Below are 24829 nucleotides of genomic sequence, written 5' to 3' on the forward strand. Positions count from 1 at the left end.
GTCAATAAAAAGACATTTCAAACAAAGCAAAACCTGAAGTTTCTCTACTATGTAAAATAAAATACTAGCAGCTAAGGAAAATTTCATCACCTGTCTCTAATTTTTAAAAAGTTCTGGGGTACCTGAGGGTGGCTCAGTCGGTTAAGTGTCTGACTTTGCCTCAGTTCATGATCTCATGGTCTGTGGATTCGAGCCCCACATCGGGCTCTGTGCTGATAGCTCAGAGCCTGGAGCCTACTTCGGATTCTGTGTCTCCCTCTCTCTCTGACCCTCCACTGCTCACACTGGCTCTCTCTCTCTCTCTCTCTCAGAAATAAATAAAAATATTTTTTAAAAAGTTCTAATGGTAATCATTTGGGCCCGCCATTTTTGTTATGGGGTGTTCTTTTTAGTTGAACTTTTTTCTTTGCATTTTAAATATATTTCAATAGACTGTCCTCTGGTAGAATAGAAATCAACCATCATAATGACGAATGCAAATCTATAAATATTTACAAAGATGTTAAGTTCCTTAAAAAAGTTATGGAAAAATAATTTGCAAAGGGAGTCCCCCTTCACTGTATTCTAGAAAAATTATCACCTTAATATCACTGTCTCTCATTAATCTGTATGTATTCTGATAAAATTATATTGATACAGATGTGCTGTCAGCATAAAAACTAATCATAATTTTCCTGACAAATCTGACATCATATAATCTCAAAATAAAAATTCAAGAGTTTATAAAGTGCCAATAAAATCTAGCAATGAAGAAAAATTTGTATCCTTATTACTTGGATCTATATATGTTTGCTTATTGCCAAGTCAGTCTTCTGTTATGTGAAGGAAGAGGTTTTATACCTTATTCTTTAATACTATTTTTTTAAGTTCATTTATTTCTTTTGAGAAAGACACAGTGAGAATGAGGGAGGAGCAAAAAGAAAGGGAGAGAGGGAGAAGGAGAGAGGGAGAGGGAATCCCAAGCAAGCTCCATGTCACCAGCACAGAGCCCAATGCAGGGCTTGAACCCACGAAACCTCGGGATCATGGCCTGAGCCACAACCAAGAGCCAATGCTTAACCAACCGAGCCACCCAGGTGCCCTTTATTATCTTATTCTTAAGTTAATCAGGAGATGTGACTGTTTAACAATGTCAACAGTCATATATATTCATTTATTGAGAACATTTCAAATCCCTTGACTGCTTTTGTGTATTCAATTACCATCTGATCTTTTGCAGAGAGAATAAAAACTTTCATTGCAAGATGCTGTCTTCCAGTAGCCATCGAGATCCAGGTAAACGCATGCTGATTTCAGTCTGGGTTCATCAGCAGCCCAGTTAGTATACCTCATCCTCCATCTATCAGTCCACGCATATTCATTATTGGTCTGCAAGGACAAAAACAATAATTAACATGCAGTCTCACTTCATTTGGAAAACACCAAAAGAACCAATTGAGAAGTAAAGGTATATTCAAGACTGTGATTTGACAAACAATCTTCAACATTTGAGAATAAAAAGAACATTATAAATCACTCCTACCAATGCAGTGGTAAATGCAGCCCTTTCTTTTAGAAAGACTCTTGGGGATCCCCATAAATACATCCTTGAAAGCTAATTTGAAAAACACGGACTTAAAAACCTATGTCTTATTCTATGAAACTTCATTTGCAGGTTTTCAGTGTGAATACAAATTTTGTTTTCAGAACAAATATTCATTACATCAACATTAAAATGATAATAAAATTAAGTAATTTTCACTGAATTTGTAGACCTTGGAGAGAAAGGCTAAGCCTTCTAATCGTCTCATTGTTCAGTTGTTGAAAAAGCACATGTGACAAATGACTTAGGCAAGATCCCATAGAGAGATAACAGAGGAGCCTAGGTACCTTGCTTTCCATGATGATGGTCTTTCAACTATAACAAATCATCCTTTTTTTTTTTTTAACTTTTTTATGTTTTATTAATGTTTTTGAGAGACAGAGCGTGAGCAGGGTAGAGCAGAGACCACTGGAGACAAAGAATGGGAAACAGGCTCCAAACTGTCAGCACAGAGCCCGATGCGGGGCTTGAACTCACAAACCGTGAGATCATGTCCTGAGCTAAAGTTAGATGCTTAACCGACTGAGCCACCCAGGAGCCCCTGGTATTTTTTAAGAAGTAGATTGTTTTATTCACTTTGCACACTTCATTTCTTACTGAATTTAGTGGAACAAATTTATGATCACATGTAAAATAGTTAACATCAAAAAGAGTACTTATCAATAATATCCTTTTAACAGTCTAAAAGATTTTGCAGGTAATGTCTAAAAACAGATGGTATATAATATTAATGAAATAAATGAATTTTGAAATCATTCAAATAATGGGTCCCATTTTAACTGCATTATGTAATTTCCCAAACTAATTACCAAAGATTTAATGACAAAATCAAAACCATGTATTATCTCAAGTTGGAATTTTGCAGGATTCTACCACATTTAGTCAAATAATGCTTACATAGTCCTTAATTCTATAGATGTAAGGAAGATAATAGTACTGTTTACATTAGAAACGTCGGTATAGTGGAAAAGCTACTTCATCTTTCTAAAAATAATAAAAGCTTATTTTAAACTCAGGAGAGAATTGTGACCATGTCCTTAAGAAGGAAATGAATGAACTAACAAACCAATTAATTACTAAAAAAGAGAGTCAACACAGACATAAAAATGTCTTGCCTAAGTTTAATCACAGAAATCAGTATGGAACTACTTACTTTTAAGTACTCACTTGCCTACTTAGGAAATATTCTTTGGGTGAAGTGTACATTTTGATCTCCATAGCACAGCATTAGGAAATCTCTAAAATCTGACACCAACCTACTTTCCAGTTTTATCTCCTTCTGTGCAGTTCTCTCTTCCTGGTACCCACTTCCTTATGTTCCAGCATCCTAGGCCACATCAATAAAGACCACTTTCTCGCAGAAAGCTTCATGGCCCTCTCCCCTGGCTCAACTGATCCATTTTCTCTCCTGTAGCAAGCACTTGTAGATACCTCTCTTTATTATTTATGGCTTTGTCTCCTAGTAACTTATTGATATTTCTATTTCTTTTACTGGGAAGTTTGCTGGTTGACTAGCTAAAAGGATGGAAGGTAGATGGATCACAGGGGCGCCTGGGTGGCTCAGTTGGTTGAGCATCCGACTTCAGCTCAGGTCATGATCTCATGATTCATGAGTTTGAGCCCCATGTCGGGCTCTGTGCTGACTGCTCAGAACCTGGATCCTGCTTCAGATTCTGTGTGTGTCTCTCTCTCTGTTCCTCTCCCACTTGCACTCTCTCCCTCCCTCTCTCTCAAAAATAAAATTAAAAAAAAAAAAAGATAGATGGATCACAGGGCATCAGGGAAGACTCATTTTAGGAATATTTTGGCAACTCCATGACCACTCTTATTTCTGTGCCCCCCACACCAATTCTCTGCCACTGGCGACCTGCCCTTTTCTATTATGGAATAAAAGAAATGACTGCAGTCACATTCTTCACACATGGACAGAAGCTTCACAACTTCAGGACTCACAACTCTAGAATGACTTGCCACAAAAAATAAAAAAGTACCCTCATCACCCCGGAACCATGCCCCCGATCTGCCTTCTTAATTCCCATGGCATCATTGTAATCATGACACTAGACAGAAATCAGTTAATAAATAAGGGTTTTGAGATGCAGAATCTCTTTTAATATTCAAAAGCAGTATGAAAGTTAATGTAAGTTATGTAAATTTAATTTGATCTCTGAACACATATCACTAGCTTGCTAGATCCTTGAAGGCACTGGATCCTTGAAAGATGGAGTCTAAATTTATGTTAGTGTCATTCACATTGCCTGGCACAGCGTCTTACATATAACAAATGCTCAGCAGAATAAACAGAAAGAGAATCCCATTTCCTCGCAATTTATCAATCATGTCAAGTCACACATGCTCCCAGCATCTTACCAAGTTACTGTTCAGGGCGATCCATACAGGCTCATTAAACTTTTGCATTTGCATCAATGCAAATGCATTACTATAGGGATCTAGAATGCTAGCAATAAGGGAATTGTGGAGCTTGCAATAATTCTCTGCCTCTTGCCATGGTAACTTTAATTTCACGAATGAATAGTTACTTTCACCATATTGAATAAAGCCGTCTGTTGGAATTGTTGTTGGAGAATGAGGCAAGGAAGAGTCTGGAATAAAGAGTATCTTTTATTAGCATTAGCAATAAGCATTATTTAGAGAGTAACTGATACACTATATTCACTACCATATCTCATTACGTTATACAATCAGAATAGCATAAATCCAAACCACCAGGCGTTAAAAATATTTCCTAAGTCATTTTACATCAAAAACCAAAGCTCTGATTTTTCATCAGCCTGCCTGGTTGACTTAAATAATTTCCAAACAGTATGCAGATCAATAATATAGATACATAATTAAGTTTTTAAACTAAAAAAAAAAAGGCTTGCAAATTNCTTATACAAACAATCAGAATAGCATAAATCCAAACCACCAGGCGTTAAAAAGATTTCCTAAGTCATTTTACATCAAAAACCAAAGCTCTGATTTTTCATCAGCCTGCCTGGTTGACTTAAATAATTTCCAAACAGTATGCAGATCAATAATATAGATACATAATTAAGTTTTTAAACTAAAAAAAAAAAAGGCTTGCAAATTCAATGATATCTAGAATCTGAGCAAAAGAAATGACACAGTTTAATCCCATAAATTAAGGAGTATCTATCATCCTGTTATTACTAATTTTTACCTTACCATCTTGGTCAAATTTCAAGGTCACCAACAGTCTTCCTTCCCCTCCTCCATCTGCTCCACCCTATCCATGAATTGGCATCTATCTGTGTCTATTTGACTCCACCTGTTAGTAAGGCACCTTCAAGAGACTGTTTGAAGTTCTGGCACAAAGTCAGATACTTGTCCCGGGTTCATTTAACCCCTATCCCACCATCACGCTTTATCCCCACTGATGATTGCCTATATGCCCTTCACCCACCCCCATGTCTTGACCAAACCAACTCAGTGGCTGGAGCTCTTCTAAGCCACAGTCCCTTTAGCTTTCTGAACCTTTTCCTTCAGTCTTCCAGCATGGATTTCTAAATGTTTTTGTTGTTGTTGTTGTTTTCAATGTTTATTTATTTTTGAGAGAGAGAAAGAGAGAGCAGGAAAAGGGCAGAGAGAGAGGGAAACAGAGAATTCCAAGCAGGCTCTGAGCTGTCAGCACAGAGCCCGACACGGGGCTCAAACCTATGAACTACAAGGTCATGATCTGAGCCAAAATTGAGTCAAATGCTAAACTGTCTGAGCCACCCAGGTACCCCTTCCAGCATGTATTTCTAATCACTGTTTTAGGCCAACCCATTCTTCGTGCCACTTACTGTATAGCCCCCCTCCCCCAAAAGAGCTGCTTTCTGTGTCCCTTAGTAGATGCCCTAGAGTTAGAGTTTAGTGAGTGTCAGCCTGTTGTATGTTAGAATGGTAGCCCATGAGCTAAGAATGGCTTTTAAATGGGTGACAAATTTAAACAAAAAATCAAAGAACAATATTTTGTGACATGTAAACATTATATGAGATTCAGATTTGTGGGGTGCCTGGGTGGCTTAGTCGGTTGAGCGTCCTACTTTCGCTTGGGTCATGATCTCGCGGTTCATGGGTTCGAGCCCCGCGTCGGGCTCTGTGCTGACTGCCAGCTCAGAGCCTGGAGCCTGTTTCAGTCTGTGACTCCCTCTCTCTCTGACCCTCCCCTGCTCACGCTGTCTCTCTCTCTCTCCTAGAAATAAATAAAACATAAAAAAAATTAAAAAAAAAAAGAGATTCAGATTTGTGTCCACAAAGTTTTACTGGAACACAATGATGTTCATTTGTTTACGTGTTGTCTGTGATGGTCTAGTATCATGGCAGAGTTCTAGCAACAGAGAATATATATTTACAGCCTAAAATATTTACAATCTGTCTCTTTACAGAAAAAAAAAAAATTGTCAGCCCCTGGTCTAGGGGTCTAGATGTCCTTGCCTACCCATTTTGCCTGGGCTATTTCTCAGATGTGTTCCTCTATATACCAACCTAATTCACCATCTGCCTTGTTCTGTCACTGTACCAATACCAAACGTTCTGATTACGCCTGGTATGGTGACTTTAGATCAGCAAGGGCAGGTCTACCTTTCTTCTGCTGTTGCTGCTACCTTGTGTTGGTGGAAGAATATCATTAAACCAAGAGACCCAGGTCAGCACCGTCCAATGTTACAGCCAGGAGAGACTGAACATTCTTCCTGTTTCCCAGCGAGAGGAGTTCTGGGTTTGTCTTAATATCACCAAAAAATTTTAGGACCACTAAAAGTGGCAAATGAGGCTTGAGGGGAAGCTGAAAAAAAAGTTTCATGGAAGGCGATGTGCAACTAGGAAATAGCTCATCGGTCCAACTTGCTGGTTTCTGAAAACATTCATAAAACAATTATAAGGAGAAATTAAAATATCGGGAGGTTATTTTCAGGTGGTTGGATTGCGGGGAATTTTTTCCCTTCTTTATGCCTTTCTGCATTTGCTAAAATGTCAGCAAAGAACATGTATTACCTATTTTTTGTAACAGTGGGTTTTTATTCATATATGTGAATAAAAACATGAATGTGTATGTGAATATGATTATAAATATTTTTTATCTTGTAATAAGTTTTTATTAGGGGCAAATAGTCTATCATTTGTGCTTATAATAAGAAGGAAAAGATTTTTTAAAAGCTTGTAAGCCATCATTCACTCCTGAAAGGAGTGTCCCTCCTGTCCTCGACAGAGACACAGATGACATGTTTGGCATTTCTAGTGGCCCAAGATTCTGGGCCCAAAGGACACAGCAGAGAGGGAAAAGCTCCTGACTTGATCAAAGTTCAGAATTTCTGCGGTGCTTTTCAGTCACCTCAAAGTACCTTAAGTGATTTTTCACTCACTGTCATGGGCTGGTCGTAGTTCCCTGATCCCGGAGAAAGTGTGGAAAAATTCATTTGATGTGGAAGAACAAACACCTTCTAATTCAAGCCCTAAGAATTGTTCTCGGGATGACAGCAGCCCACCCCACCCCAACCCTCATCTCTAAACCGCCTTGTGTTTCTGGCCTTCTTTCTGTGTAGCTAGACAATTGTGTTCTTGTTTCACTGGACACCAAAGTACATACAACCATCTTCTTGATTCTCAGGAAATATGTACATTTTCTGTTTTATTGTCATTCAACGATAGTAGGGCTTCCTAGGATAAACAATGAAACACAAACCAGATATCTGCATTTTTAGGGGTGCCTGGATGGCTCAGTCGGTAAAGAATATAACTCGTGATCTTGGGGTTGTGAGTTTGAGCCCCACGTTGGGTGCAGAGATTACTTAAAAATGAAATCTTAAAAAAAAGAGAGATCTATGTTTCTTTTAAGGTTTATTTATTTTGAGAGGGAGCGAGAGAGAAAGCATGAGCAGTGGTAGAACAGAGAGAAAAGGAAAAAGAGGGAATCCCAAGCAGACTCCGTGCTATCAGCGCCGAGCCTGACATGGGGCTCGATCTCATGAACCATGAGATCATGACCCAAACCAAGTGAAGAGTCACACACTTAACCAACTAACTAAGCTACCCAGGCACCCGGAGATCTACATTTTTAAAGGCAGAGGATATAAAACCAATGAGGCATATACGGTGTTCTATACCAGTGGTTCTCAAGTTATACGAGCACAACTGAGGAATTCTTACTGTGACATTTTAAAAACAGGCACAGGTAGGCAAATATTCTAAATTCCTAACAAAGTTAGAAAAAGTTCCAGCTCCAAGTGTAATCTGCATAAAACTTTTTGGTAATGGATGAAGGGGCACACTCGTGAATAGTTTATAGAAAATGTCACCCTTTTCATCTGTCACAGGCACACATGGATTGAGGTGAGAAACAAACCTGTCAATGTGCCAGGGAATGGCCATTCTTTAAATAAAACTTTATGTTTTTAGAGCAGTCTAGAGAGTTCACCGCAAAATTGAGAGAAAGGTCATTTCTTAAAAGCTATTACATAACTCCCCGCTCTTACGGGCAGTCGAGGTTTGGTAGAACTTACCAGGAAGTGTCTGGCAGATGTAGCCCCGCTTACTGTCACATGTGTCATCCATCCATTTTCCTGCATCCCTTGATTTCCCGCCAATAATAACAACGCAATCAGCCTGCACATTTATGGAGAAAGGGGGGGAAAAAGGCAGTGTGAAACAATGATTGTTTAAATCAATTCACTAATGAGCCAAAAAAAGATCCTTCATTCCTAACCTTCAAATTTAATCATATTTCATTCACAGTACATTCAATCCATCTGTACTTTCCATGCCCCTGCTCGCACTTTCCACATGGATCTTTCACAGTGAACTCTTGTTGTTTTTAAATAAAAACCCAACAGACTTTGATAATTTTGGAGATAGGTCTGAGAAATTTTGCTCTCAGAAACCGTATTAATCTCTATCAAAATTTCACAACGAAATGTTAGAATACAATATCTTCTCCATATAAATTCTCCTGATTCAAGCTCCAGCATAGGTGTCCTGCTGTTAAAGGGAAATAAGTATCATCTATATTTTTCATTGCTAATTTAATTCATTATGGATTCAGAGCAAATTGCTGCTATGTGGCTAGAAAGTTTCACATCTTATTTGCGATCTTACAGGAAAGTATGCCAGGCTGGAAAGGGTTTTCTATTTTGTGTTCTGACTATGTTTGCAGTACCTAGCTTCCCTAGGATAGTCTATGAGCCAAAGCAAGCAATAAAGTCATGAAACATGCATCTGCCAAAGTTTTCGTCCTGTGTCAAGATTGTGACTTATATGTTGGGCTTCTTTAATCTATCAGTTCGAATAATTATAGCTTTTACTTATACTAGCTGACGTTGTTCTGAGTACTCTACATGTATTAATTCCTGTTGCTCACATCCATTCTGAGATTGGTACTATGTGTATGCCCATTTCACAGATGAGAGAACTGAGGCACAGGTGGACTTGCCCAAGGTTACACAGCTAATAAGTAAGAGGTGGGATTCAAGCCACGGGCATTCAGGCTCCTGGCAGAGACCTTAACTACTCCATCTTCCTCCTCAACAGGTGAGGAATGCCAAGCATGCTGGGGAAAGAAGTAATCTCTAGGAAGGGTTTTTGTTGATAGCCACAAAGGAAGGGAAGATTGGATATTCTCTTGAATGGATAGAAGGACTAGAATTTGTCTACGGTGCAACAGTGAAGAGCTAGGCCAGCATGCCGATGATGCAGAGCAGAGAAATAGAGAAAACCTGAATCTTTAGCTTTATTCCATTCCCTGATCCACAGCTATGACTGCTGCCAGAGCTGCCTTCGAAACCTCCCTGCCTCCAACCTCATTCTGCATTTAATCCCCACGAGCTTTGACTCTCAGGAACTCCCTATCGTACATGTAGATGTGCTATCATTCCCATCTTCCTCCTTAGCTATTCTTATCTTTCGTTACCCTGGCGTACAGCCTGTGCTCTGCTCCGGAACTTGGACAGAGCAAGCCTGCTTCCACCACAAAATACACACGAAAAGTTCTCTCCCACCCTCTTTATCACACTGTATTTAATCCTCTTTGCGTCTCAAGTTCCTGAAATTGTAACAACACAGTCTGTGTGTTTTGATTCCATTTGTGTGAAATAAACTTTATATGTTGCACTAAGAAAAAGTCTAGAAACAAATTCGGCAAAAGATTAATGGTGTTTTTCCTGGGTGGTGAGATGACAAATTTATTTTTTTGTTTCTGCTTGTCTTTACGTTCTCAAGACAAAAAAGAAGCTTGGGCAATAATGATTTTTTTTTTGGCTTCACACAAAATTCACCTCTCATCCAGAAACTTTTTACAGAAAATCTCCTCTCACTCCATTCTACTTCAACTTCTTCAGTAAGTTTTTAGCCCTCGTGTATGTAATGAAGATTCAAAGAATTTCTCCACAGAAAATCACTAGTCCATCACCAAAATGTATGTACCCTACACAGAGCTACCAAATTAATTATCACAAACACACCATCTTGATTAGATCACTTTTCTGCTCTAACCTTTTCTCGATGCCTATCTGACGAAGTGCACACTCATTCCCAGGGCATTTAAATTTCTCTAAATTCTGCTTTCAACCTTTCAAAGTTTTGTCTTACCTTTTTTCTGTATAAAAGCCCTGCTCTACCAAAAGCTATTCACTCCTGCCCAAATCCACATGGTGCCTTTTTCTTGAAGAGTGTATTTGCCTTACTCACTTAGCATAGCCTTCCCCACCCCTCACCCAACTTCCCCATCATTGTTTTAAACCTCTTAAGGAAAAGACCCCTCAGGAATTCTTTCTCACGCTCCTTCTCTGCATCAGATGAAAGTCTCCCTATATAATCGTTGTCTGATTAGATCATTCCGTCCCATAGGAAGTTCTTTCCTGCTAACTGAGATAGGGTTTCATAACTGATCCTCACATTATACACTTGCATTCCTTACTGTCTTCTTTTCCATATAAGACTTGTGGTCTAAGGGGCACCAGGGTGGCTCAGTCGGTGAAGTATCCGACTTCAGCTCAGGTCATGATCTCATGGTTGCTGGCTTCGAACCCAGCGTTGGGCTCTGTGCTGACAGCTCAGAGCCTGCAGCCAGCTTTGGATTCTATGTCTCCCTCTCTCTCTGTCCTTCCCCCACAGGTGCTCTATCTCTGTCTCTCAAAAAATGATTTAAAAAAATTAACAAAAGAAAGACTTGCGGTCTAACATAAGTGCAAGCTTCTTTAAGGTAAGAACAAAGTCTTTTGTTTCTTCCTGTTTTTCTCAGTGCCTAGTGTGTTGTTTAATATTGACCCCTTGATTGTTCAGTGATACAAGACTAAAGGCATTGAAATAAAGAAACAATCATCCATCTCTGAGGCTAATATATAAGAGCACCTAGGACACTGTTTGGCTAGCAGCAAGCACTCTACGAACGGCAGCTCAGTAATGATAACAATGAGGATGGGATCATTAGTAGTAGTAGCTGCAGGATATACACGGTCAACACTACAAGCTTCAAGAGTTTAGAGGCAGCTGGTGCAAATAGAGTTGGTAACTCTGGGCTTAAGTACACATCATGACTACAGCAGAGACGCAGAGGGGAGCTGGCTTTCCCATTCCTTGGCACCCCCACCAGCTGCCCCACGAGCTGAAGTGTTCTTAATTGAATTTATGCCTCTTCCCTCAAGGCTGGCTCAGTCTGACACACTTAAAATCTGCAAGAATGAACCGGATCGAGGAGAACTCTGATGGATTTTTCAGAGATGACTGATTGCTAATACGATGAAGCAGGCTGACAGTAGGCGAAGAGGTGACCTGAAACGGATATTTACATCTTCATAGGACAGACTGCTCCTTCTCCCACCAGGGAAACCTTTCCCCCAGTTGGTATAATGAACTCCTCGGCCATCCGTCCACAGGAACGTGTGCTCGGAATTCACATCATTCAGCCCCGTCCAGGCATTAAAAGTGGAGTCCTTCATATGATAGGTGAGAAATGCTGAAAGAAACGTTCCACAAGATAATTTAAAACTTTAGGGGGAAATACTCAAAATACGGAAAGCAGTCAAAGTACATAATTTTAAAATACTGAGTCCACGATTAATGTCTTTATTATTATTTAAAAGCACTTACCATGAAAACAAACACATTCTAACCTTAAAATCACACTATTGGGGCACCTGGGTGGCTCAGTCGGTTAAGCGTCCAACTTGGGCTCGGGTCATGATCTCACAGTTAGTGAGTTTGAGCCCCGCCTCGGGCTCTGTGCTGACAGCTCAGAGCCTGGAGCCTGCTTTGGATTCTGTGTCTCCCTCTCTTTCTCTACTGCTCTGTCTCTCAAAAATAAATAAACATTACATTTTTTTTTTAAAAACATCACTCTATCACGTCAGGTTTGTACTTCGTCAAGGTTTGCATAATACAAGTCTAGATTTTTTACCCGGGCCAGTGTGGATAGCGGACAGGCTGTGCCCTGCCCAAGAGGAAAGGGCAGCTCAAGCCTGTCCCATTCCCAGCTCTCCTTTTCATACACCCTCATCTGAGTGCGGTTGCCTGTCTTTCTGCAAGAAGAGGTACTGTGTCTAATTCATACACAGTCATCCTGTGAGTGACCAGGTGCTCTGATTTTTTTTAATAAGATAATCTGATTATAATAACTAGGGGGCAAAGAGGGCTCTTAATCCAGAAAATTTCTGAAAATGAGAACTCCTTGTCAAAACGAGAAGCATCAGGCTGTCGAATTCTCAATGACTTTGGGTTTCCAAGCCCAAAGAGCTACCCAGCTGGAACTTCTTCTGGGAGGCAACTGCTAAGGGTCGGTGGCCATCCGCTAAGTGTGCTTGGACCCAAGGGGGGACATCCTGATGCTAAGGATTCGTGTCATTAGGAGAGAAGATCTAGAAAAATTCAGAGAATGCAGAACAAACGTGGCCTTTTGCTTCCTTGCCAATTCTGGGGCAGAGAGAGAGGATGGTGGCAAATACTCAGAAGCTGTAAAAGGCTGAAATGTACAGGTTCCCGACCCCTGCCCACTCACCCTTCCTCACACCCCCCACACCACACGGCTGCCTTCCACACTAGCAATTTCCCTGGCCAGGAGCCGTGGATGCCCAGTTGGACCAGTATGGACCCNGCCCTTCCTCACGCCCCCCACACCACACGGCTGCCTTCCACAGCTAGCAATTTCCCTGGCCAGGAGCCGTGGATGCCCAGTTGGACCAGTATGGACCCTACAGAATAATTTCCAAACCCTTATGCTTGAACATGACTCCTGAATGCAAAGAGGATACTGAATGACTATGCACTGGGGTTTTACTTAAAAAAAAAAAAAAAAAAAAAAAAAGCAAAATAGAGAGAAGCACAAAGAGATGCAATTATCTGTTTATTCATAAACAAATAATTCCATGGAAGGGCCACTGTTACATGGGTATTCAACTGAGTAGCAGAGGAAGTGACCACTCGGCTCAGAGATTTGCTTATTTCTCAACTAAAGGTAAAAAAAAATTATTTCCTTCCAAAATTTTTCAGAGAGAGAAGAGAGCATGGCCAGATATTTATTTTGGTTTTATTTTTATTTCCTAAACAAGATCATAACCTCCTCCAACCCCAGCTTGAAATAATGTGCAAAAGCACTACCTGCCAATATTTTAGCCCTGACTTTTTTTCTGCCAACAACCGCAAATAAGAATTCAACAACGTGTGCCTGTTTTGCCAGGAATAATGTTATTTTATCTGAAAATTGTTTCCTTCTGCACATCTCTATTACCCAGGTTCTAATTCTGTTATGCCAGGAATCAGCACTTTGTGGTTAAGGGAAGAAGTCAATTATTGTGTTTCTCTGCTGGGTAGCTAAGCCCAAAATGTGGTAGGCCAGTTACAGAAATATGAATATTATATCCTTAACATGTTTTTATTGTGTGCTATGGTTTGACCCTTTTCTTTCCGCGTCTGGCAAGTTGCTGCCCTTGACTAAGGGGCTCAGTGAAACCTTGGTTGATTTATTGTATAATGTGTTCCAAGACAGCACATGGTGGCCTTCACGGAATAAAGTAAACACTTGAGAGAATGCCAGATGGGGTTTCTGGGTCTTTCTTCTTTCTTATATTTTCTGAGATGTACCATGATTTTGGAAGTCAAAGAATTTCAGAACCAAAAGGGAACTGAGATATTATCTAATTCCTCATCTCCCCCTTAACATCCCACATAAATTCATCCATACATTTACTGAACATCTTTCATGCTAAGTACCAGTCAGTATGTATAATGTATGCTATAGTCCATAGCATCCAACTGAGAACTTTCCAATGTAAGCATTTTCATGGTCTTTTAGAGAACTCACAAAGCAGCTCATTTAACCAGCTCCTTTTTTTTTTTTTTTAATGTTCATTTATTTTTGAGAGACAGAGTGAGCAGGAGAGGGGCAGAGAAAAGGAGGGACAAAGGATCTGAAGCAGGTTCTGCACTGACAGCAGTGAGCCCAATGTGGGGCTTGGACCCATGAAGCTTGAGATCACGACCCAAGCTGAAGTCTGATGCTCAACCAGCTGAGCCACCCAGGTGCCCCTCCCTAATCAGTTCTAATTCTTAGAATGGCCTCCCAATTTTGAGCTTAAGATTATTTCTGCCATTCATTGGTATCAAGTCTTCCTTCTAAAACCACTCAGGTCCATATCCTGTCTTATCCAGGCTGTGAAAGCTGAAAGTCTTTCAAACATGCCTCACTCACTGCCTGCTGAGGCTTCCAAACCCTCCATCAATTTGGTTTCTTCATTTGGCTGGCCTGTACGTGGCCAGCATCCTCCTTAAAGTGATGACTCACTAATTTAACTTAATATCTATTTCAGGTAAGGTGGCCATGAAGAGACCGTGCAAAAGAATGGTCTTGTCAGATGTGAGGGCGACCTGGCTGCGACATCTGTCACCCCATCGATCGCCAGGGTTGATTCGGCTGATCTGGCTGGATAGGTGGGTGTCCCCTTCCTCCCTCATCGCTCCATGTGTGTCCCTCCGGAAGCTGTGCGCTCGGTTGAAGAGGACGACCTTCCCCAATAGAGGAGGACCATTCTTTGGTCAAGGGTATAAGAGAAGCTGCTTTCCTCTGCTAGAACCTCCAAACAAGCTCTCAAGAATGGTCTTATCAACAACATAACAAGTTTTACAATCTGCTATACAGATAAGGTGAGTTTTCCCCTTCATTGTTCTTCAAAGCTTTGGTTTATCCAGATGTTTTATTAAAAATTTTTCCTCAATTTGTTCAAAGTTCATATCTAAAAATTAGTTTTAGTGCCTTAAGATTTTTTTTATTAATGTTTATTTATTTTTGAGACAGATAGAGATAGAGTGTGAGTGGGGGAGGGGCAGAGAGAGAGAGGGAGATACAGAATCTGAAGCAGGTTCCAGGCTCTGCGCTATCAGCACAGAGCCCGATGTGGGGCTCGAACTCATGACCTGTGAGTTCATGACCTGAGCTGAAGTCGAATGCTCAAACAACTGAGCGACCCAGGTACCCCAGTTTTTGTGCATCTTAAATTATACAATCAAGTGACGAGAAGAGCAGCAAATTGGAAATTTGCTAATTTCCAATTTACTGCTCTGGGGGTAGTTCTAGGAATAAAAGTGGAGAGTAGTTCTAGGAGTGAAATGGAAAATTAACAATTTTAAATTTAATTTTTTTGATTTATAGGAGAGTTTGATTTGAAGAAATATTACAACATATAAAAACTACATAGAGTCTTAATTCCTACTCATACAGTGGTACATTTGATATAACACATGCTTTAAAAAACTTTTAAAATCCAGAATGCACACAGTACTACACAGTTTGATCACTGAGTCATTAGTTGATAAGCAAACCTCACAGAACAGCTTCATGTCAGCCAAGGCCACAAACACCATGTACGACACGTTTGAACTGACAGATTTTGACATGTTAAAGATACAACATCAGTGCATGTTGGGCATCCCTGGTGCCATAAAGAAGGGTGACGAGAAGCCCAAACTAGTCGCTGGTAGTTTCCTCCTCTTTAATTTTCACTGAGGCACTCTCTCGAGCTTTGGCCAACATACAGCGCTTGATCTCCCAGCCAATGGCTTTGGCCAGAGGCGGTGGCATGGCATTCTCCACCTGCCGGTGCTTGTCCAAGATCTTACCGAACAGCCAGTAGGTGTTCGATTTAATTTAAAATTGTTAATTTTCCATTTCACTCCTAGAACTACTCTCTACTTTGGTTCTTTGAGGAATAAACTGGCTTGGTGGAAACAGAATGGAATTTAAGTGGGAAGAGCCAGGTTTGATTTCCAACCCTCCTGCCTACCAGCAGGCTCCCTGAACACCAGTTACTCATTACTGCAGCCTGATCTTGCACTCAATCCCACAACCTTGGGATCATGACCTGAGCCAAAATCAAGAGTCAGACGCTCAACGGACTGAGCCACCCAGTTGCCCCCAAGGGGACTTTCTATGTTAAATGCCCAGCATGGCGCCTATAATTACAAAATAGTTCTCCATATGTGTTTGGCTTTTCTCCCCTGCCTAATTAAAACCCAAAATATCATTTACTATCATCAGGGGGGAAAGGTTACATATTTAAGTGCATCAGTGATTATACAATGGTCTGCATACCTTGCTCTTTTTCATTGCGGATCGATACCAGATTTCCCCCAAATCCTATGCAAGCTTTTCGTGCCTCTTGCCAATTTTTTCTTTCTTCTTCAACAAATCCGAAGATTTTGTAACACTTGGATGGAAGAAAAAAAATGGGGGCTAAGTAAAGATAATAGTGTTCGCCCTGAAGACGTTTAAATTGTTCATGCAGATGATAGCCAAATATAAATTTTCTCCAAATCCAAAAGGTTAACTTAGTTTTATCACCCACAGACTTCCTCTGCAAAGTATTTTTTCTTCCTGGTAACAAAGGGCACATCTACTGGGATAATATCTTCAAGTATACTCTCCATTTCCACAGGGAATTTGACAGAGAGCCTCCATCTAGCCTTGCCTAACATTTTCTAAAGTGACTAGGTAAGCGTAAGTTAACTTTAAGCTGAAGAGTTTGCATTGTCGCTCTCCGAATCGATCGATGCCAAGACTGCCACTAATTTGTTTAGTACCTTATTATTGTAAAAATTCCAGCCTTCCTTACAGCCTCCTGGGACTGCGGGCACCGTGGGAATGACCGTGGCATTGATGCTGCTGTTGTGCCTCTGGCAAATGAAGGCATTTGGATAACCACAATTAATGTCATTCCAAAACCCTGGCAAGGGACAAAATAGCTAAATTAGATTTACATATTTGCATTTAAAAAACTCTTTTTAAAATAAAGCACATTTCTGTTTCATAAGGATTCTCAGAAATGGCATAGACTACAACATCACGTTTACACAAGTAACTAGAAAGAACTATGTCATACCCTTTTGTTCTTTCACTTAAACTAATAATAGTTCAACTTTATTTCTTTCTTTATTTTAGAGAGAGAGAGAGCACAAGTGGGGGAGAGGGGCAGAAGGAGAGAGAGAGACAGAGACAGAGAGAGAGAGAGAGAGAGAGAGAGAGAATCTTAAGCAGGCTACACACTCAGCATGGAGCCTGATGTGGGGCTCAATCCTACAACCCTGGGATCATGACCTAACTCAAAATCAAGAGTCAGACACTTAACTGACTGACCCATCCAGGCGTCCCAATAGTACTTCAACTTTATAGAGAACTTTCTATGAACCCAGAATTAACCTGGTATTGTAGATGTATTATCTAAACAGCCATTAACAGCTAAAGATAATAATCTAATAGTATCTAAACTTATAGATATGAAGCATTGTTTAGTGGTTCAGAAATATCGTCTTAAATTCTCTCAACAACACATAAGTTCCGGTCACTATTCTCATTTTACAGACAAAGATGTGGAGAGAGATAAAGGAGACAGATAAACATTCTGGATAGTTTGCTCAAATCAAAACATAAAAAAATGTTTCCTAAAATAAGTGAGAAGATTGTGTCCTTCCTTAGAGCACATGTGAAGCACACATTTTTCTCACACACTGAACAGTTACACCACTGAAACTTAAAGTCTTTATTTCTTCTGCTTTTCTTGCCTGATGTAAGTATACAACTCGCTACTCTTAGGCTAGTAATGTAGCAAACGACAGAGGCAGATTCAAGATGATGTTTCTGTTGTCTACCTGAATTTGAATACATGGTCACACAATTTTCATCATCATTTGCAAAATTCGGTTCACCTGTGGCCCAAGCCACATAATCCACTTTGCTTCCGTCCATCCAACTGGAAGAGAAAAGTCAGGTACTTAGCTATAACAACCCAAACATGAGGATAACTGGTAACAGCCTAGTGCGAGGGAACAGATAAATCAATGAAGATGAACAGAGCACAAGATCTGAAGCAAACAGAAGAGAAGATTCTCAAGAGACTGTAGGAAAACTCCGAGGAGCTGGTGCTTCTCGGCCACTGTGCTCCTTCCTCTGCAGCAACCCAAGGCTTTGGCCAGTCTGTCTTCTATTCTTTCCCTGGAAGAAGCCACCTTTAGTCTTGAAGTGAGAGAGGAAATGGAGATCCCAGTTGCTCTGGAAGTGAGCCAGAGGTGAACATCCTCTCTCAGTGCTGATTAGACAGGATTCCCACAAAACAAAACCACCCGTAGAGAGAGACAGAGGATGGGGAGAATTTCTCATTAAAGCCCATTCTGTGATTTTCATGTTTACTCTAGGGTTCTCCCAGGGTTGGTGGGCCAGTGGTTATTTTTTATAAATTACAGAAATTCAGAGACTGTTGGCTGGAAAGACAGCTAGAGATCATCGAGTCCGACCCTCTCATTTTAGAGATGATTAAAATGGGTGCTGGTCCAAAGAAGCATCAAACATTTCTGATCTTTCAAATTAAGGAGTCTGAGTTTTGGTCTCTATTGCTCAAAAACAACAATAACGGCCAAGCAGAACACATGTGTCTCACACGTCTGCACATGAGCCAGGAAGGCGTATCCGTTCCTCAAACTTAGGAGAAGATGTGTATTAATGAACAAGGAAAGAAACCCCAAAAATGTGCTAATTTCCTCCCTCCTGTAGCTTTTTCTGGCCCCTGTATCTAATGGAAAACAGTACAGTCATTCCTTTGAAATGAAAGCACTTGATGCAGTTGAAAGGGTATTTCAAAGTAGTGTCCTTAAAGCAGTGAGTGGGGCAATGTAAAAGAATCCTTTAATTCTGTGCACCAAGGACGGTCCAAATGGGGATCGACTTTTAAAAATAAATTCGGAATTCCTATGTGTATCACGCACCTTCTGAGCAGATGATTTATGATCACGTGATGGCATCCTAAAGCAAAACTAGGTGGAGTTTCTGCAGATTAAATCAGACTTTGAACCATGTATTTGAGAATCATGATGTTCGAAATACGTAACAGGATTTTTAAAACTCCTTTTGCTTTTTTTTCAAAGATGCTTTCTTAGATTGAGAACTCAGCAGGATTTTTTAAAATGTGTCCAGCAGAACTGAAGTCTCAAAATAACTGTGAGATGTTTATCAGATCCCTTTCTGAAGCAAAGTTGTTTCTATTTTGATGTACTTACATAAACTTTTTATCCAAGCTGATCAATAGGCCAATAAAATATGCGGGCTGTGCATCATTCTTGTTTACCTAAAAGATGGAAGTTTACACATAGTTCAATCCGTACTCATGTAATAAGAAAATTCTTAAACAAAACCTACTTATTAATGAGGCAGTCTATTTGGGATGTATTCTAAGGAGGGATTAATGCAGAAATTTTGGGGTGCAAAGTTATGTTTTTCATAGAAATAAAAATATTGGGGCACTTGGCTGGCTCAGTCAGAAGAGCATGTGACTCTTGATCTTGGGATCCTGAGTTTGTACCCCAAATTGGGGGTAAAGATGACTTAAACAAACTTTTTATTTAAGTGTTTTTTAATGTTTATTTATTTTTGAGAGACAGAGAGACAGAGTGTGAGGAGGGGAGGGGCAGAGAGAGAGGGAGACAGAGAATGTGAAGGAAGCTCCAGGCTCTGAGCTGTGAGCACAGAGCCCGACACAGAGCTTGAACCCACGAGCTGCGAGAACATGACATGGGTCAAAGTTGGTCGCCTAACCAACTGAGCCACCCAGGCACCCTTTAAATAAACTTTTTTAAAAAGAGAAAAAGAAAAATATACATACTATATATGAACCTGAATTTATAAAATAAATACCTTCAGTCATTCTCTACAAGAGCAAATGCCTGCAGTTATTAGGTTGTTGAAGATACTCTTTAACACAAAGTAACCATTTAATATTTTGCATTTAATATTTTGCAAAGGAAAGACTTTGTCCACATATATATTTGTGCAACATTAGGAAATATCCTAAGTATTTCAAACCAAAATATATCCACAAAGATGCAGAAAGATCGGACTACCCTCAAATACTTTTGTAAGCAAATTAATTTTTATTCTTTCATTACGTTCAACTTATTTTTTTCTGCTCTCCCTCTTATCTCCCTTCTGGCAAGCAAAAGGATGCCATGAAGATTTGTAAAAAGAAATATTAAGTCAATATCTTTGAAAAAAAAAACGACAGATTCACTGTTATTTGATACTTTTGGTACAACGAAGAAAGATTTTTATATGTTTTATATGTTTAGCCAACAATGTGGTCCAACTAAGATAGATTTTTAAAAATTTAAAAAAATATTTTATTATTTATTTTGAGAGAGAGAGAAAGAAAGAGACAGTGCATGAGCAGGAGAGGGGCAGAGAGAGAGAGAGGGAGACACAGAATCCAAGTCAGCCCCATACTCTGAACCATCAGCACAGAGCCCAATGCGGGGCTTGAACTCACAAGCTGTGAGATCATGACATGAGCCAAAGTCAGACACTCAAACAACTGAGCCACCCAGGTGCCCCGGATTTTTAAATTAACAATCAACTTAAACTAAATCAAATGGTCCAGGATTGATACATAACAACTAGTTAAGAATTATAATCTTTGAAAATCTAATTTGTGAACTCAAAGCCATCACATATGGGTCCTCAAAAAGCATAGACTGAAAACCATTTCTGGATTCTGTGACTCTGCATTGAATATCTAAGCAATGAGGTCATTCGTTTCTGTTATGGCCACCACCCACTTCTCCTCTGGCATTCACATCTTTCCTCTGACCTTAGAAAATTCAAATTTAGCACCTCATTTGAAATTGTGCCAGTAGAAGACATTATCTTTGCCTATCACATATCCCTGTTTCATTCTTAAATAATGATATTCTTACATATTTCCATAGAAACTTCTTTTTACTTTCACTCTGAATAGAAACAAGATCACCAAAGTTCTTTTTGCAAAATGCTCGGGCGTTGTCCATGGTTTCCTTCTCTTTGCTAAAATAATACTGGTAATCCTTGTAAATAACCCACCCATCTTCAGTGACTGGTGGATCTGAAAAATTAATGAAAAAGGGTGGTGAATTTTACTCAGATAAATTCAGGCATCTGGTACGTGTGGCGCACATAAGCGAAAAGGCCAGAGTAGCTTTATCAGAGCGATCAGCACGTCCAAGAGCCCAGAGTAAGCAGGATGTTTACTCCAAACACAGACTGAATTGCCTAAAGCCAGGTATCCACTCTGCACCAAATCTGGAACTTTATCTTCTCAGTTAAGTTCCATGTGTCATCATTGGGTAAAAGAACTCCCAGTGTAACTTCCATCAAAGGGATCACATAGCGGACAGGACTTACATACCTGCACCCATGATGTTCTGAGTTCAAGAAGTGAAAGCTGTGAGAAATCAGCTTTCATCTCAATCTAAGGAAGAGTCTGTAACAATGGACTTGGGTGCTTTAGTGTATAACTGAGAACCAATGAACTGACATTCCAGGAGGGCTCCTAAGCCTTCTCTGAAACCGTGGTATTCTACAGTTCTGTGCTCTAGTAGGCTGAGTAAGAGCCCCCAAAGATATCCATGTCCTAAGCTCTGGAATCTGTTACCTTACATGGAAAAAGGCACTTTGTGTGCGCGATTAAATTAAGGATCCTTGGAGGAAGTCATTATCCTAGATTATCTGGGTGGGTCCTCATGTAATCACAAGGATCCTTAAAGTGGGAGATCCGACTACAGAAGAAGAAAAGGATGATAAAGGAAAAAGGAAGCAAGATTGCTACGCTGATGGTTTTTCAGGATGGAGGAGGGGGCCACAAACTAACTGCAAGGGAGGTAGTTCGAGAAGTTAGTAAAGGCAAGGGATCAGATTCTGGAGGAAGAAGGGCCCTGCCGATTTTGACCCAGTGAAGCTGAGTTCCTATTTCTGATCTTCACATCTATAAGGGAATAAATGTGCTTTGCTTTAAGTCACCAACTTTGTGGTCATTTGTTACAGCAGCCATGGGAAACGAAGACAGTACTAAAGAGAAAACCTGGGCCCTTGGATTTGATCCAAGAGCCCTTGACACACTGTTTTAAAATGCTTTGTTTTTGTGCATGTTAGCATCTGTTCTGGAGGAAAAGATGCAGACTTTCACAACATCCTCAGAGATATTAAGAACTCCGCTCTTCCTAGGTGAAGTATTTTTCATGGAGAATGGAAAGAGCAAAAGAACCCATCAGTGTGGAGATCACGAAATAAGGAAACACCTACTGTCTTGAGGAGCTGGTGTGGGCTCAGGCTTTGGTGTTTGACCTGGAGAGCAAAAGAAAATCAGATTATAAAGTGTGCTTGAACTTCTGCAATCACATGTCCTTCTAATTTTACAATTTACATGGGTCGAAACAGCTAAAAATGTAGCTGTTCTCTCTTTCTCTCCCTCTCTTCCACTCCTCAATTCTCCTACCATGTTGTGGAGGAGGAGCATGAAGGGTAAGAGTACAGTAACGGCCACCAGAAATTGGAAGACACTTTTCAGACCCAACAAAGTGTGTCATAGAAAGGAACATAAGTTTTGGAATCAGAAAGCCTAGTTTCAAATCCCAGACTGGGGTTTAAATCACCTACCTTCAATTCTGTCAGCTGCTAAAAGAAGTTAGTAACATGTGTAAAGAGGTAGGGTAAATTATGTGCACTATCGGTATGCAGAAGATACTCAATAAATGTTAGGTCGACAGTTATACATCTCATAAGGAGCTGTGAACTTAAAACTTCACGATTGGAAACCACTAAAGACGAACTCTTTATTGATAAAATATTTTTCCAAGAATCTGATTTTTGTTAAATGTATCTTATCCTCAAAGTTAAATGAAAAATTTTTCTTTCCAAGGAGTTAATGATATATCTGGACTTTGTTGGAATCTGATAAAAGGACTCAGGTTACCCAGCCTTTGGCTTAAGTACTTAACATCTGGAAGAAGAGAGTTACTAATGATGTATAAGTTGTTGGTAACTAGGAGACCTCTAAGGAAAATCTGGCCACTATTTATTCCTCCACTCTGAAAACTCTGAAAGCACTAATCTATGCACGAGAGAGGAAAACAAGCAGACACAACACGAGAGCAACCCAATGTCTCTAGTAGTGGATTTGGGGCAGTAGCCAAAGTCCCGCAACAGCAGAGGGCAGTGTGGTCCCACAAGCTATATACAAAATGAGGAAGATTCTGTATATTGTGGTTCAAGGGACTGTCTGTTTGTTCCTTTATCTTAACAGAAGAACCTGGATCCTCTGACCTCAACACCTGACTTGGGTATGTGGGACTTTCTGAGTGCCAGATCATGACTTACAGTGTGCACTAATACTCTTTTGACCATCATAAACTTAGTGGCTATGACAGCATCGGGGGCCTCAAAATGGTGTTTGTTCTTTGTGTTGAATATTTATTTAAGAAATCAACATTTAGAATATTCGGACATTGGGAAACTTTTACCTACTGGATGGCTCACATAGGTCAGAGGATGAATATTCCAAAGAAGAAATAGCATGCGGATTACTCTACCTACAGAGTAGAACGCCCACCCACTCCCATCCCTATAGAATCACAGCTCGTGGGAACTATTTTAGAGGACGTGACTGTCATCCAGGATTGCAGGTGGCCTTTTGATCTTCTGTTCCTTTGGAACATTTATCTGTGCCCAGTGACTTCATTCTTATCCTGTGAAATGATGGCCCTGTCATTTCCCTTATTTGGTTATTTTGTCTGTTTGGTTCTGCTAATAAAAGGAAAATCCTGGGATATCAGGAGGTTAGTTCTCCAATGTGACATAAAATAGAGGACAGGTACCATACCTTTTTGTATCTGGCAAATCCAGTTGTTAAGATGTTCACAGTTAATATCATTCCAGGACATACTAGAGTCACCTTTCAACTCACCACAGTATTCAACATTTTGATAATTATTAGGTTCTCCATAAGCCCAATTTTCATATGAAACCTATGTCAGAAACATTACATTGCAACCATTCATCATTTAAGTCATTTAAATCAGGCCATTGCCAATCATTTATCTAAGCACAGGAAACAAAGGAAAGGCATAGCAACATTTTTTAATCCATTCACTTTTTTTTGCAATAGCTTTGTTTTGAAAGCAAGGTTTATGAAAATGGGTGGGAAAGAAATAGCTTTCATTACATGGAAACTTTCAAAGTTGACTAGAATATGCTATTATTATAAAATTTTCTTTGGTCTTTCTGATGAATGGATCCAGGGCCTGGAAAGTGGATATCTATATGGGAAAAACCTGGTGAAAAAGTTCTATTTGTCATTATTGGGTGTTCCTAAATCTCTAACCCATTCTTAAGTGGTAACATTTCAGTGGGATGTTGGAAATTTTCTCTTTATTAGGTAGGAGAGAGAAATAGAATTTGTTTTTCTAATAAAAGAAAAAGACTTAACAAAATGCTGCTAATAGAACTCCATAACTTCACCTAAAAGAACAGTGGAAATAAATGGAGGGCTGGGTGGGTGTAGAACCCCTTTGAAGTTTTCAGTGTAGAATCATCACCAACAGAGTTTAGACTAAGCATTTTCCAGAGATATCAATATGAAGCCCAAGTGTCAGAGGAGCTATCAAATAAATCACTTTCCTCAAGTGCCTTGAAAAGTTGCTGATGGGCTCTAAGAGGAGGTAGAAATGAAATTACACAAAATCACTTCCTGCGATGACCAGACCACTAAATACTGCCACCACGTGTCATAGCCTCACACTTCCCCATTCTTAGGAATGGGGAAGGCTGACAAGGTCCAATGGTTATTAATGGATTCTCAAAAACTGTTTCCAGATCTCCTGCTCTATAAGATGCTATAAACCACTCAATTTTTTATATTAAGTTTTAAATTTTAATTCCAATACAAATCAAAACCACACTGAGATACCACCTCA

At 39.9% G+C, this 24829-nt stretch overlaps 1 protein-coding gene across 3 annotated transcripts in view; it reads right to left on the reverse strand.

Moving 5' to 3' along the window:
• The window catches only part of MRC1 (mannose receptor C-type 1), a 101025-nt gene that overhangs the window by 10799 nt on the left and 65397 nt on the right, over window positions 1-24829 (reverse strand). For all 3 annotated transcript variants that reach the window (XM_077772459.1, XM_077772458.1, XM_077772460.1), the window contains exons 15-25: window positions 23737-23881; window positions 22161-22202; window positions 20801-20964; window positions 19112-19179; window positions 17711-17811; window positions 16646-16788; window positions 16158-16272; window positions 11368-11534; window positions 8089-8191; window positions 3953-4185; window positions 1203-1368 (exon numbers count right to left, since the gene is read on the reverse strand). In XM_077772459.1, coding sequence (XP_077628585.1) covers window positions 1203-1368; window positions 3953-4185; window positions 8089-8191; window positions 11368-11534; window positions 16158-16272; window positions 16646-16788; window positions 17711-17811; window positions 19112-19179; window positions 20801-20964; window positions 22161-22202; window positions 23737-23881 — 1447 coding nt within the window. The remainder of the gene's footprint in view (window positions 1-1202; window positions 1369-3952; window positions 4186-8088; window positions 8192-11367; window positions 11535-16157; window positions 16273-16645; window positions 16789-17710; window positions 17812-19111; window positions 19180-20800; window positions 20965-22160; window positions 22203-23736; window positions 23882-24829) is intronic.

Source organism: Crocuta crocuta, unplaced genomic scaffold, assembly GCF_008692635.1.
Source record: "Crocuta crocuta isolate KB4526 unplaced genomic scaffold, BGI_CrCroc_1.0 scaffold96, whole genome shotgun sequence".
Lineage (NCBI taxonomy): Eukaryota > Metazoa > Chordata > Mammalia > Carnivora > Hyaenidae > Crocuta > Crocuta crocuta.